General features: G+C 37.6%; 1 protein-coding gene across 5 annotated transcripts in view; it reads right to left on the reverse strand.

Moving 5' to 3' along the window:
• Nucleotides 1–16,012, reverse strand: part of si:dkey-237h12.3 (teneurin-3) — a 155,398-nt gene that overhangs the window by 37,189 nt on the left and 102,197 nt on the right. For 2 of the 5 annotated variants that reach the window (XM_017417443.3, XM_017417442.2), the window contains exons 11-16: nucleotides 15,755–15,955; nucleotides 8,674–8,859; nucleotides 5,962–5,982; nucleotides 5,457–5,480; nucleotides 4,307–4,453; nucleotides 3,587–3,803 (exon numbers count right to left, since the gene is read on the reverse strand). In XM_017417443.3, the coding sequence (XP_017272932.1) occupies nucleotides 3,587–3,803; nucleotides 4,307–4,453; nucleotides 5,457–5,480; nucleotides 5,962–5,982; nucleotides 8,674–8,859; nucleotides 15,755–15,955 (796 nt within the window). The remainder of the gene's footprint in view (nucleotides 1–3,586; nucleotides 3,804–4,306; nucleotides 4,454–5,456; nucleotides 5,481–5,961; nucleotides 5,983–8,673; nucleotides 8,860–15,754; nucleotides 15,956–16,012) is intronic. The other 3 variants (XM_017417447.3, XM_017417445.2, XM_017417444.2) reach the window with 2 other exon arrangements.

The raw sequence follows: 16,012 nt of genomic DNA on the forward strand, positions 1-16,012 counted from the left end.
GAGAAGGTTTAGCAAGGTGAAGTTGTGAGAAGTATAGATGGGAAGAAAAAAATAGATTTTACAATCAGAAAGTACAAAATGATAAACTGTGGAATATTAAATTAGGAAGGTTTGATGAAAATAGCTCCTTATTAATAAAAAAAGAAGTAGAAATATTTTTTTAAAAGCATATTCTCTTTTTTGACTATTTCGATTTTTGCAAACATCCACACCCTGTGGCTGCATTGTATAACTCACCCCCTACTGCTGGCCAAACATTAATACCACTTGAGCAGATAGGGGGGGTTAAATACTTCACTTTGGGACACCACTGTGGTAGTTAGTCTTGCGTATGGGAGAGCATTATTCATTCAGAATGCCCACTCATATTTTTCCTGCTGGTAAATGGATTTGCTTCTGGTCGAAAGGCTCTCTAGCTTCAGCTTCCCCTTCCCTTCTTTCACCTGAAAAAACAATGCTTTTGTCGGCACTTTGGCTTTATAAATCACAGACGCAGAAGATTCATGCATGATTTAAGACCCTGATATCCTCAACCATTATTCAATGTGACTGCAGGGCCTTCAGGTAGAACTTGTCTAACACCAATTCTCATTCCTAAATTCATTGGTGGGAAGTCATTTGTTAAGTCAGTCCCGTGTTTGAAGGTAAGAGGGAGGCAGATAATACCATATTTCTCCATCAACATTTACTAATTCGCCACTTCAGAACCACGGGGTGGAATTTTAAAGGCGTTCCCACAGCATTTATCATTGGTGGGCAAAAAGTGCTCATTTTGCCACTTTATCTCCAGGTCATTACATATATAAGACAGGGATGATCAACAGCTTGAGCTGCTCTTTTATTTCTCTGCCGCTCCGTGCCTTGCACAACCGTCTCCCATCGTTTATTTACTGGCTCAAAAAACAAGGCCACTTAAGAGCTCCAGCAGAGGCTCACTCTTTATTCCCTGTGTCTCTATTAATCTTTTGAGAGGCAGACGGATGATACAAGAACTGAAGCCCAAAAACAAACGCAAACTAACACCACCTGCTGAAACTCCAGAAATGAATCATATAATACATGCGTTCTTATCTGTCATTGTCCCGCACTGGCTGTAGAAAAACACCATCTGAAAACCCAGTGGGAGACTTGTGTGGGGACATGTGATACGGCTGGGGAGCTATTGTGGAGGAGCAGGCTGGGAGAGGAAGGGGGGTGGCACTACACCACAACACATGTTTTATTCTCTGTGCTATGCAAGAGACAAGTTTACCGCCGAGTTCTGAAACCAGACCGCACACTGAAACCCGCTCTCTTTCTCTTGGCTCACACAATGGCTTCTTGAAAAAAAAAAAGAAAGAAAGAAAGAAAGAGAGGAATGACCTCTAAGTATTTCCAATTTCTGTTCTGTTTCACATCAGGCACTCTGCGACGAGGTATAACAGTCACCACTGCTGTGAAAAAGTCTTCTTTATCGGCATTGCTGCAGTGATTCATAGAATTCTTTATAAAGTATATTTTGCAAAAGCTGCCAATAAATTATTTACCCTGTAACCAAAAATGAATGTTAAAAAATGAGCCTTCAAACAAACTCCACCACTGCTACTTTTTAGGGTGAGTCTTTTAACAAAAGTATTCATGCATGCAGAAAGTATTTGTGCTGTTCAGATAAAAAAAAAAACAGAAAAAAGGTAATTAATTTTGCCAAAGTTAGTGGCATATATGTAAGAAGAGCAACTAAAATTCTGTTTTTTGACTAAAACAAACTAACTTTCAAAGAAGATAAAAAAGCGAATGAAATTTTTGAGCAATGGAGCTAATGCCACAGCCAGACATGAAATCGACAGTAAGCTGAAGACAATGAGGATGAGGATTACCCAGAACCCGGCTAAGGGGAATTGTCTCTTTCTATATTTCCAGTAAAGCACAGTATTTACATAAGGATTACTTTAAACTGTTGGATGAAATAATCCCAAAGACTTCTGCACACAGTTGGTAATCATTTTCTCTCCATCAATCCTCCCAAAAAACTTCTGAACAAATGTGATGGTACACTAAGGTTTTTTCTTCTTCTTTTTTAATTGAAAAACGTTAACCGTTTCTTTTATTTGCACATCGATGTGACTCAGTCGTCTATTCATTGTCCACAACTTTTTTTTTTTTCCTTTCTAAATCAATTTCTTTGCCTCGGGTATGTCAATGTCAATTAAACACTAAATATTTGCCACAACAATAAAAATCTGTACTTACAAACAAAGGTGCTCTGTTTTCAGTTTTGTTTATCTTTTAATAACAATAAAGATTTAGTTGATATAAATTCAGATGTAAAAACATTCACAATGCATTTCAAACACTTTTGAAGTTCTCAAGGCAAAGTATGACATTAATAAAAAGGTTATTCAGAACTAAATCAAAATGGTGCCGATTGTGACTGACCTGCATTAGGTTGACCATACTCTGTGTAGGTAAACAATAATGATTGGTAAGTTGAACAATTTTCAATCACTTTGGTTGTTTTTGGAGGTGAACAAACACACATAGTAGTAAGGAAATTTTGCTAACACATTTTTGATTTAAGGACACTAACCATCAAGATGAGAAAAAATATTGTGCAGATTTTGTTTGTTGGTTTGTTTGGTCTTCATGAAAATGCACCAAGAACATTTGAAACTTCACTGGCAACTAATGTGGTTAATGTAACTAGAAAAACATGCATCATTTGCAAAGTATGGGTTAAAAAGAACAAAAGAAGAGGTGACAGGAATGTTGTTAACTTTTAACATTTGTTCAGGCAACAGGAACAACGTTACAATCCATCTTGAGGGGAACACATTCGTGGCAAACCATCCAGCGGTTGTTTTAAATTTAAAACGATTCAATAAAGAAACCCCAAAACACATAAAAATAAAACACACAAAATAAAGCAACAAAAAAATTCAAACAAGTTATTAAAACTTAAAATAAAAATAAATAAAACAATGAATTTGTGAGTTTTGAACAAAACAAAAAACTTTGTTTCAAAATGAAAGCTGTGTCTATATCTCATAATAACCACACAAACTCTTAATACATTATTTATGTAAAGATAACCCAGAAAATAAAGTCAGTCCTGTTTGATGTTTTTTCGTTAAAAGAATAGTTTGAAGTAAGTATAAGTCGTTCTCAGTAATATAAGATATTTCTTTTGAAGTGTTCCAACTCTTAGATGTACAAATGCTATATATACACCCCCCCCCCCCACACACACACACACACACACCCATGTACATAAATATATATATATATATATATATATATACAGGTGCAATGAATAATTTTATAATAATTTTATTCTTGTAAACTTGGTGTAACCACTGTACTGTATATGCTCGTGGGTAGGTTTTAACACTGACCAAACTCTGTCACTTGATAGACTTGTCACTGTAAAGAAATGTTTTGGCAGCTGTAAACAAACTTGTCGTCTTGAGTCCAAAGACAAATACATGTGACACTCATGACAATTCAGCTGCACAAATACAGGTGCCTGCTTCAACTGGTAATTAGACAGCAAACAGCTAACATGATCCAGATAATTAAGGAGCTGTCAGTAATGTATTCAGTTGCTTACCTGCTGTTGAAAGGGTTATCCCCGGGTATCACATGACTGCCACTGGGACCGATCAAAAAGCTGACCCGGTCATAAAAACTCTTGGATGAGGGCTGGGCAGCTGCACTCTGGCTTTGGCTGGCAACTGAAGCGGGGTCAGCTGAGCCACGACAGTAGGTCTGACCCTGGCAGGAGATTTGAGAGCAGCAGTCTGGGTCCATGCAGTCAGTGAGCCCATCTGGAAAACAGTGAGGAGACAGTCAAGACAGGTAGGGAAAGTTTGGCTGACCTAGATACGTAGGGTTTCACAAAGAAAAACTAAGCACCTCCAACCTGCGTTGAGCTTGGTTAGACACAGATGACTTCTTACATGAACTTAAGTGCATTAAAAAAGAGCAATGCAATGTAAATCTTTCAAAGTACCTCTCATGAACTTTAAAAGTTCTGGTTTGATAAGGCATAAGAGCAGTCCATTAGATCCCAGCCTGTCTTTCTAATTGATCTACTACTGTATATTTCAAAGCATGGTGCTTAACAATCTGCTCTGCTGCTACATTTGCATATTTCTTCCACTGATGTTTTATGTATGATTGATTTGTTTTGTTTGTTTGCAGTGTCACCAAGGGGCCACATCAAAAGCAATTTCCTGTCTGGTGCAATAGGAGTTCCAGACAAGCTTTTTTTATTTTTTTTTTTCTGAGGCTAAAAGACAATTTGTACAAGGCGTTTACTCCTTCCTACCTCCCTCGTTATCCTTGCCGTCAGAGCAGAGTGTTTCGGTCGCGACGTCGCAACCGAGCCCTCTCCATCCTGACTGGCAGATGCAGTGCCAGACATTCTGATCCAGGACGCACCTTCCATTGTTGTTGCAAAGCCCGGGGCAGCCGTCTGTCAAAACACCACACACGGGTCAAAAACAACCGAGCGAACAACAGCGAGGAGATCAGAAGGAGAAGGAAGGAGAGAAGACAGGAGCAAAAGAGGCAAATAGAGTGAAAAAAGGCAGAGGAGGGGTAAATATGATAGAAGACAAGAGTGAGTGAACATACAGTATGATACACCTGGGGATGGGGGGAGACTGTGAGGGGTTACAGTCGTTTCACATGAGTTCTTGGTGCAACTATTATGAAAAATGAAATGCATGTGTGCTGACTTGTTATTAAAACACTCAAAGATAATGCAAATGCAGTTATATTTTGTGCTTTTTAGGGTTAAAATTAAAACTTCAATGGAGGTTTTTGCATGAATCTAGAGAAAGATTGTAATTGGAAACAAATTCACATTATAATTCTGTACTTAAGTTAGAAATTTAAGAGTTTTCTTTTGTTCAAAGTCACACAAATCACATTTGAGAGGCCGAACATCCTTCAGTGGGAGGTTCACTACTTTCGCCTGCAAATAATTAGTGCAGGAACTGCCCATTGCAGATGTTGGAAACACTCATGTGAAGTAACTGCAACATCAAAGGAGAAAAGGAAGTGTATATGTAAATAGGAGGAAGTTGGAGAAGAAGAAGAGGGGGTCAAGAGTCTCCACATTTACAGAAAACAGTGCACTTGCTGCCAGATCGCATTCCTTCTATAATGGAGGGTGAAGACAGGGAGCCGAAACATGACTAAACCACACCAGTTCTGGGCGTTTAATCTGGCAAACACAGGGACAGTGGGGGGAGGGGGTGGAGAAGGGACCGTGGAGTCTGGCGTGAGACTTGTTCAGACGGACAGGAGATGGAGGGGACATATTGGGGGGGAGGGGGGAGCAGGATCACAGCAGAAACATTATGATCGACTCGGACATAAAACAGGTGTATATACGCCGTGCTAGGAGAAACAGAGAGCAGGGAGGGATTGTTCATGACAATCTCCCTTGTGGGGGTAGTGGTTCAATTTACCTTTATATCCTATCTTGACTGCTCCTATTACACAACCGAGGAAAGGGAAACATTTGGAAAAGAAAATTACTTATCTCTGTGGTGGCAGTGTGCTAAGACTGGCAAACACATTTACTTAGAGTCACTTGCAAAAAGTGGAAACGATGTCAGGCACGCAGCTGCCTGCAAACGTGGATGAAATATTTAGAGAAGAAGCTCTGCAGGTTATTTTCTTGAATATCACTTTTGCAATCACCACGTGTCAGCTTTGTCTTTAATTTCAACCTCTCGACTGTGTGTGAAAATCACAGTATTTACGATGATTGAGCTGAAGAGTTAATACTAAGCTTGAGTGAAAACATATGACTAATATATATTGAAAAATTGGGACGTTTAACTTTTTTTTTTTAATGGGTCCACATTTTTAATAAAAAAAATTGAGGTGTTAAGTGGAATTAAAAAACAACAACAACAACATTTTCATGAAGAATACAACTTTCATGCAAAGTGAAAAGTGTCTTTTTACCTGATACTCTGGAATCCAAGGCTACACATGTAAGCCAAGAGGAAGTCGGAAAGAAACAGAGAGGTAGGCAGACAGGCATGCAGACATAGAATAAAGAGGAGAATGGATATAAGAAGGAGTTAGGCAAAGAAATGTTTATAGAAAGAAATAAGCTGAAAATCTATTTGAGAGAAGATGGCAAAGGAGCTTCTTTACAGTTTCACTGCAGCAAAAGGAAAAAGACAGTATTAGAAAACCTTAGAGTTTAATTTTAATTAACACAGTGAGTCATTAATCAGGAATATAGATGTCTTCATGGTTAAGATCACATTTTTCTTCTGTTAAACGGCCTTGGATGGTGAACATGTTTCTGTCTATAGAAGCAACATAAATCAATTCAGCAACTTGTGCTTGGTAAAATATTCATTGTTAACACTCTCCATCTGCCTTTGTTTTGCCAAAAACAAGAGAAGCCGATGCACAGGAGATAAAAAAAAAAGACCACACTGGGTTTTTTTTTTTTTTTTTTCATATTTGAGATTTGTAACACTCTTTGTTTTTGGACCCTGTGAGTCAGTTTCATCTGGGTATGCATCAAAACATTCCACTGTCTGCTTGTCAGCATGTGTACAGGCTCAGCTTCTAATATGAATCAAAATACTGTGCTTTTGTATATTTCATTCATTCATTTTTTTTTTTTTTCATCATCTCTACTTCAGCGATTTTATGCTAAGACAAATCAAAAACACCTTAGCAGCAGACTGCAGTGCTGAGAAAGCAGTGACAATAGGGTAAGCCTTGCATATAAAACAGGATCTAGATGCTCGTGGAAAAGAATGACCAAGAAAGTGCTCCATTCAGGCGCTGACCATGTAATGTGATTAAAAGGCGCTTTGTGCAAATGGCAGTTATTCAGGGTTTGAAAGACAAAATAAGCTCCCAGTTCCTTAAAGAAAAGGTAACGCACCACCTATTCATAGCCTCTGCGTCTAAAGCATGGAGTTACTTTCCTGACGGGAGCCTTGAACAGGAGAAAAGAAAGAGAAAATGGATGACGCGCAGGCGGCCCCCGAGGAGGGAGAGATTAATAAGATCAGGAATGTGACCTCCTCCACAACTGCCTCACTGCAAACTCCCCTTACCTCAGAGATGTGCTGCAGACAGGGGATTGCTTATGAGAGAACTTGTAAATACATAATTGGGGTTCAAGAGTTTGGAGGGTCGGATCTTTGTTTCACCGGGAATGAATGTGTCTTCGTCGAGAGGCAGGAAATGACACTTGCGGGAATGGTGTTTGACGCGGAGTGTCAAGGTTTAACTACGGGAACTTTGACAGAGGGGAAGATGCAGAGGAAGTTTGAGTTAAAGGTCAATAAGAAGTGGCATCTCAGAACTCATTATCCTCATTAATGCCAGGTGAAGCACTGCTATTTCAGAAAAAAATGATAATCCAAAGAGGCCAACTGGTGGCTTTTTGGCTCCCTCAGTACCTGCCCTTGACTCCCGAATACAAGAAGTCTCACCTGAGTAGTGTAAAAGGTGAAATATATTTATGATTTATTTAAATTACTAAGTTCATGTGCGGCCTTTTGAAAGAATCATGTTTACAAAAAAAAAGGCCAACCGATGACTAACAAAATGATACATTTCTTCTTTGTTTTCACTTATAGAAAGGTAAAGAAATAAGATCTACAACTTATTGACATAAATAGTTTTTTTTTCTCCTTTTATCCCAATAAAATTCAAAACTACTTTAAATTCGGATCCATTTCTTTCATTCAGTTACACGGTGCAGGTAGAGGACAAATAGAACAGAAGATTATATTTCCACAAGGAACAACAACTGTTTGCCTTTAGAAATTAAAGAACCTGAAAGCTAATATGAATTTAATAAAAATCAGCATGTGTTAGGCAGAAGAGTAGAATGCACTCAAACCACCTGAAGTAGAAGTCTTTGTAAGGTAAACATAAAAAAACAAGAATAGCAGGTGTTGTTTCATGCTAATTTGGAATGATAACATTGTGTAGGATAATCCTACACAGCAACAAACTTCATAAACTGATCACATAATGTTTAGCAGTAAACAGCAATCAAAGTGGAACAAAATATAAAGTATTTGGCACTGTCTGTAAAAAATGAAAATAATAAATTATGGCAAAAATACATCGCAACTTTTTGAAGACACAATTAAAGTTTCACATTGATTTTTACTACTGATTTTCCCCTCAGCTCTCTTAGATAGAATGTGCCCAACTAAACGATCACATGATCCCTTCTACCTCTCTGCTTTGGCAGACCGTCAACATATTCTAATCCTTCACCATCTAGTATCGTCCGATCAGCCACCCCTAATTTGAGTTTAAAATAAGTTTAGCCCAATTACTTGAGTGAATGTTGTCATTTATTTTCAGTCAGCGAGCGTGGCTGTCCACATCCTGGCCGCACAGTTCGGTTCAGTGGAAACTGGATTGCAAGAAACAGAAGTTTTGCTCTGCGGACTAAAAATATCACTAACAGCTACTCATGACTAGTTTGCCAAAGTTGTTAAAAGAGTGTAGGCAGCAACAGAAGTATAACATGATCTAATGACTGAAAACCTTTCAGAGAATACTGACATTCACACTCCAACATTGCCCTTTTTTCCTTGCCAATAATTGAATTTCCTCTGTGGTTTGGGTTTCTCTGGAAAACATGTGTGGGTGTGGAGAGCTGCATGTGTCACCGTGGCTCACCAATGGTGCAGTGTTCACCCGTCCAGCCCTGGTGGCAGTCACACTTGCCCTCCCGGCAGACTCCGTGGTCGATGCAGCGTGGGTGACAGTCCCTCTGCTCACATTCTGGTCCCGTCCAGCCTTCCTCGCAGTGACACACACCGCCGATACAGGAGCCATGGGGACCGCAGTCCACCACACACACCTCTGTTGCAAAACAGAGAGCCGTTGAGACATGTAGCTTCTGTTGTGTGAAAGGAAAAAAAAAAAAACTCTCCCCTTTGGCACTGATGTATTTTTGCATTCTGTATAGATGCATCTGCTAGAAAAAAAAATGCTCTGATGTTTGCTGAGAAGTGTTTGCTCCCGCTGTTAAAGTGGGTCAATAAGTTTAACGGTAAACAAAACTTGTTTTCAACCCTATTCCTATCAAATGCCCGATAAGAAACTCTGACTTTGTATTGCAACAACAGCAGTCTGGTAGAATTTAAAACGACTCAAAATCACAGCTATGTGTTAAAGTTAAGCAAATGATGTAATATTTTACACAGGAAATGTCAGATTTTTACTGCTTCTTTATGCAGTTAGGATCCGATGAACTTGTTTCATTTTCTTTTCTTTTTTTTTTTTTTCTAAATAAGCCTGGAGTGCAAAACATAGCTTACTCATGTCATATTACTGTATTAAAACCTGAATCAGATGCAATGTCCAATCAATTTACACAATAGGTATTTAGATGCAGAAAAAAGGGCGTAATTATTCCTCTAATGACTATAAATGTCATTAACTTTAATGGTTCAGACAAAACTAAAGTCCTTCTAATTTTCAGGGTTTGACATTTTAATTTGTAAATTGTTTTGTTCACTTCAGCAACAAAAAGGGCATCAAGCAAATTGAAAACAACTGAAAAGCATCTAGAATTAAATGAAATTGGATAAAATGTCAAACATAACATTAAAAAGAAACTTACAATGTTTTCATAATGGAAGAGGGATGTGTTCTGACTCGGATCACATGAATTGAAAGTAAAATTTATTTAACAACAAATTTTAGAGAGCCTAAATTATTTCATCAGCAAGCTGCTTCAATTCCTGCAACGCCCACCTTCCATCTGAAATAACAACAGTGTTTACAACATAAATTAAGGATTTGTCTAGAGTAAAATAAAGTAAAAAACTACCAACGCGTCCCCAAACAACTACTCTTTATTGTCTTTGTGTTTGTGCTGCAATCAGTGTTATCATTTTATAGATTCAGATATTTATTTATGCAGTAGCGTAAAAATGAAACAACACTTGTCATCACTCAAAAAGCTTGTAAGAATAAAACACTGCAATTACTGTATGTCTAAAAGCTTCCAAAAGAACCACTCAAATGTATTATGGAACCCCATTTGCCCGAGTGTCTTAACAGACTGAGGCGAGGGTTGCGGATTTAAGCAGGTTCTTTTGTCTCGACTCAGAGATGCAGGATGAACATGTTTTCTTAAACTACGGAGCACTGCAAACAGAAGAGCAGCTGTTGTGGATCTGCGCTCTCTTAAGAAAATTCAAATAATTGAATCCAAAATTGGTGAGCACTCATTCTCTCTCATGTTAAAGATAATGCTCAACAAGCTGCTTCTGCTCTTGTGGGAGACAAAGGAATGTTGATTTGCAGGAAACGAGCTATCATCAAATCTTTTCAACAGGGCTTTTTTGTTGTGACAGACTCCTTGTAGAGAAAAGTAGTTTAAAAATGGCCTCAAAATTTAAAATGGTGTAGAAAATATCAATATGTACCCATGCTGCAGAAGAAGTTTGTAACTTTTAGAAAACTTGCTATTGTCTTTAGGGGAAGGAGATATTTCGGGATGCACAGGCTGCTCAGCAGGTGAGCAGAATCTGACAGTTTTTAGTTTAACCGATGACCAGCAGATGCCACACTGAAAATTTAGATTTTTTTTTCTTTTCCAGGCCATGAATGCACCATAGCTAAGGTGGTACCAGTGGGCTCAGTTGATGAACAGCATTCATGAGGGAGTCTCCCCAATGTCTCCAGAATGTCATATGACTTTTGTGGATTTCTCAAATTCACTGTGAGTAGCAGAGGTATGCAGCGCTGTCGCTTGAGTTTCGAACATAAAAATTTTTGCAAAAACATTTTTTTTGTAATAGTTATAAAACCGTTGCAGGCACTTCCGAACCATCTAAATTTTGTCACAGATGTATGCAACTCATCTCAAGAACGCTAGAGCTGTAATTTGACAACTGCACAGTAGCTCCGTTTTGACAGAAAACATCCGAGGCAAATGTCCTGGTCTAAAAGCCACACTCATGATAAATAATAATTATTGAAAAACTAGTCCAAATCTGCCTATCTTTATTTCAAAAGTGTATTCTACTCCAGCAGTTCGGCGGCAGCTGCCGAGGTGGGATCAAAGTGAACCAAAGTGGACGGAAGTGGGCAACAAAATAACATGCACGGCCTTGAATACAGCTTTGCAAACCACAAACACAAAAATAAGTTGTGTAGTGCAAAACACAGCCACACAGCTCACTAGATACTTGGTCATAAACACTCAGAGTTCAGAAAGACGGCAGCTGAAAATTCACACAATCCTTCGCAGTTTTGAGGGATTTTTTTCATCAACTTATCCCAACAGTCGTAGCTCAGACAGACCTCATTAAACAGCTAAGTCACCGTAGCAAAAGATTGTTTTCGGTGTGTAGATTTTTGATCAGGAAGGATTAAACTTAGCTATTTATAATATCTGTAGCATGTTCTCCAAGAGGAATAAGAAGCAAAGAAACAAATTTTCTACAGAGATATATGCTGCTCACTTAATGCTCAGTAAAGACTATAGTTTTACTTTATTGCACCTACTACAACTTAAACAGGTGACATAAAAAAAATCCAGCTAACTTTATGAGACCTATAATATGCAGGAATGAGGGAAAATATGAAAAAAGATTTATTATTTTAATAGTTACTAAAATCAAGCTGTATTTTGCCAAGCAAATAGCTACAATAGAAAAAATGTATTCCATGAAATGAAACAGTAAGTAATTTTGTTTACTAAAAATGATGATGCAATTTATTTGAAATCGAGGGCTTATAGAGAAGGACGGCACAATTAAATAACTATAAAGTGGTTTAAACAGATGTAATGTAATATAGTTCCTTTGAGTTGACGTCAATTCAAATAAACTGAATTGAATTTCATTTATTTAATTTTTTTTTTAAATTATCTTTGTCAAGTATTTTCAAACTTTTTTATGTTTATTTTTCCACTGACAAAGAGCCTGGCAACCTGGTGTTGTTTTGGAAAAAAATGTAATAATAATAATATTATTTAAAAAATCTATCATAAACCCATAGCCATGTTTTTATTCAGCCTGAAGTTAGCAAAAGATTAATTATGTTTTCAATAACTTCTTACAGAAAAACTGTACTTGTCTGAAATCCTGATGGACAGGTCAGACCTTTGCAAAAAATTTTAAATCTGAATCAGTCTTGCAAACATCAGCCGGAGCGTCTCCACAAATTAACATGCATCGTTTTTCAGCTCAAAATGCAACAAGTCATGAATAAAATATCCACTCATTTTGTTTTTAAATTTTTCTCTTTTTTTAAGCCAATCTACCCCTACTGCTTTGCCCTCACTCATCCCCTTTACTGAGGCTCTTTTGACTGTCTGTCTGTTCCAGCTCTCTGAATGGAGTTTTTCTTCGATTGAGGGACCTTGGATGGTTCTGATTAAGCTGAGCAGACACTGTAGAATATTAAGCGTGCCTCTGGAGGGGAGTCATTTAATTCCAAAGGAATACCTCCTTCTCATAGAATCTATGCAATCAATTTTTCATTAGTGCAAAAGTGTTTATCTGCCTTTAACATGCCCCTGACTCAAGCTGGATAGGGGGTTGTGGGCGGTCGATCCATGCTACAGCTTGTTAATTAAAGTTTATTTAATTGAAGAAGAACCACAGCATTAATTACGGAGGAATCCTCCACCCATCCAGATGGGTAAACTCACTAACTTTTGGACCGCACCAAGGCCGGGCTTGTCAGTTCAGCTATTGACAAATCCTGAGACGTCCTGCCGAGTAAGAGGATGGCTGAAAATCTGAAAGCTATAAAAGAATAGCAAATTACTTCTTTTAAAAAACAGAAGTGAAGTGAGACACAAAGCAGATAAAAACACTGCTCACTAACACAATTATTCTTTGTTTCTTGGGCACCAACCAAACTGGCGACATGCTGCTTCAAAAGGTCTGCAAAGGCACCTATCATCTCAAACGTACCATCCAGACGCAATTACACTTTGATTTTCAGATGAAGTTCCGCAAAGAAAATATCTTTGAGAGTCTTTTATGCTGAGAGATAAAAAAAAATTCTGAAACTTCGGGTTTTAATTGTTTGACTCAGTATGATTTCCTCTTAGGGGGACAACACGCAGAGAGGAAGTCAACTCTGAGAGGGGGAACAGCACATAAATCACCTGAATCTCAGACACAGATAGCAGCTGGGAGGGGCCAGCCTTTGAACTAACAAGACACCTACCTGTGTCGAAAGACAAACCCATCGAATACAAAGATGGTAACAAATGAAGAGGCTCTGCAGCGAGCAGATGGGAGCAACAAAATTGTCTTTTTTTTCTCCCCCTCTACAAAACGTGAAGCTGCTATATAATACACTGGCACTTTCAGAAAATATTTTTAAACAAATCTATCTATAAGTTCAGACACACAAAAAGAACATATGCTAAGTTATTAAAAAAACACACCACAGTCAAAGCTTTGTTGTCAGCATATGTTGGGATTAAAATGAGCACGTGATGTGAGTGTTGATTACTCAACTTTGAGAGTGTGATCACACGCACAGTATGATTTAATTAGTTCAAAACATATTAAATCGTTTGTAATTCTGCTTTTTCATTTAGGTTCCAACTAAAAGAAAACCTTTAAATTTAGCAGATGTCACAAAAGTTAAGGTGTTGCTTAATAGTGTGAGCGAATTTAAAGGTACTCATTTCAAACTATGAAATGAAACATAAAAAACTATTATCCTAAATTATCAATTGGTGCAGTTTGAAAAAAAAAAAAGGTTTACTCTAATAGTTTTCCAGATATAATGAGTGCAACTCACACTTGATGGACATAAAGGACTCAGCTGAATCCAGCAAAAAACTTGAGTCACGTGATTGACCTACATTGGCTGATTGTGGTTTGTGTAGGTAAAGAAATATGGGGAAGGTTTGACATTTTACCTATTTTCAGTCACGTAATCTGTGTCTGTAAGTGAACAAATGGTAGCTGGCATCTGTTCACCAATTCTGATGACACATTTTTAATTTAAAGACACATTAACCATCAATATGAGAAAAATATTGTGTTGATTTTGTTTCTCATTTCATGACTTTTTCTTGTCTAGCCTTCATGACTTTACAATGAGTGACTTTACGTAAAGTGATTTAAATTTTCATGCAATCGTGCTGTGGTGAAGAACATAAAGACACAAAATGACTTGCAGTCAAGACCCAAGAGTCAAGTCAAGTCAAGTCCTTCTGTTTGTTCTACAAACTCTCCAAGCACGAGTGACTTGTGGCTATCAGATGTCTACATTTGTCTCCTCAAACCCAAGAAAGCCTTTTGTAGTGGATTTGTTTTCTGTGGCCGGCTCAGATGACTTTCTTACTTCTATTTGTGGAACACGTAACACACTGAGGCATTTCTGTGCGTTAGGAGACATTTAATAGTGTTGCTCTTGTCTGAATAAAAAGCTCTTATTGCATTGTTCCAAATGCGTTGTAAAACAAATCCTCACTCCTGTAAATTTGTCATCATGTAGTGTTGTTTATCTTTTATTGGGAATAAATAAGTAAAACCTCTCTCAATGCGATATGAAAAAAAAGAGAGGAAAAACTACAGTTACGCTCACAAAATACAGCCATGACAGTAATGCAACTCTGTAAAACTTCAGTTTAGGCTCTCATTCATCATCTCGAGAGGAGACTCAGACTATAAATTATTGGGACATCGCAAATGAATAATTTTGTTGCTTACTTATGAGAAGAAGTTGATTGATGCAGAGGTTTCTTTCTAAATTTTCACACATTAATTTCAGAAAATAAACTGTTCACTATGCTAAATTATATATTAATGCTGGCGATGATGGATAAGTAAAAGTAGGATTTTCTTTTTGTTTTTTTCACGTTTTGGTAAACATATAAAAATACACATATTGCTTTTATTTCTGTCATAATTTTACAAAAAACTTAGGTTCCCAAGAATTATTTCTGAACTTTTTTAATAAGACACCCACGTGTAGACGTAATGTGCTGCAACAGAGATGTGTTACTGAAACTTACAGCCTGTTAGGAAAGGCGTATACATCTGCTGTTTTGGAGACCTGGAGTCTGGCGCAGCAAGGGGGGAGTTTATTTGGAATAAATACGGAGAAATGTGGTGCCAATTACTTGTTAGTGGGACTGAAACGTAACCCACAAAAAACAGTTTAAAAAAAGATTTTACTGTAGTTCTAACTGTACTGATTGCAGAAAATGTGTTGGTGCAGCACAAACATCATAGATCTATCATTAAAAAAAGACTGTGAAGCCTAATGTTTCTTTTAATTCTGTTGTGTGTAAAATCTGAAACACACTGTGATCCAGTGATTACATCAAAAACAGTAAAACACCAGAAATGTCAAATTTAATTAAAACTCTTAATTCTTTTTTACAGCTAAAATCCTTGATGAACAATTGAGTCACTCACCATAAAAAGTACTTAGCAACTCATTTGGAATCAAAAATTTATCATTTTTTCAAATTAGAAGGTCAAACATTATCAGCTGGAGTTCTTAAGTTTTTCAATTGCAATTTCTTTAAATTAACTTATTATTTTGTATTGAAACATGAAATAAGTTATTTTAAAGATCTCAGCTTGAATTTCAAGAAAGCATTTCACTTTGTGTATTTCACCTAGAAAACTTTAAAAAGTAATTGCAGATTAATCAAGATAAAAAAAAACTATTTGGTGCAACCTTTAGTCATGTGCCAACACATATATTACATATATTAACTTTAAGTGATAGATAGAGAAGAAAGGAAGTGCTTTCTGACCTATAGAGCAGTCGGCCCCTGTCCACTTGGCCTCGCAGATGCAGGTTCCCGTATCGGTGTTGAATGTGCCGTGACTGGAGCATTGCTCTGGACAAGTGCTCTTCAGAATCTCACAGCTGATCCCTCCCCAGCCCGGGTTACAGTGGCACTCACCATGATGACAGGCTCCGTGACCGGAGCACGTCGGGTCCACACAGTCCACTGAAGACACAAAACCAGGATGACAGCTGTGTCACTTTACCACTTCTAGATTCAAAC

The sequence above is a fragment of the Kryptolebias marmoratus genome, linkage group LG9 (assembly GCF_001649575.2).
Source record: "Kryptolebias marmoratus isolate JLee-2015 linkage group LG9, ASM164957v2, whole genome shotgun sequence".
Taxonomy (NCBI): Eukaryota; Metazoa; Chordata; class Actinopteri; order Cyprinodontiformes; family Rivulidae; genus Kryptolebias; species Kryptolebias marmoratus.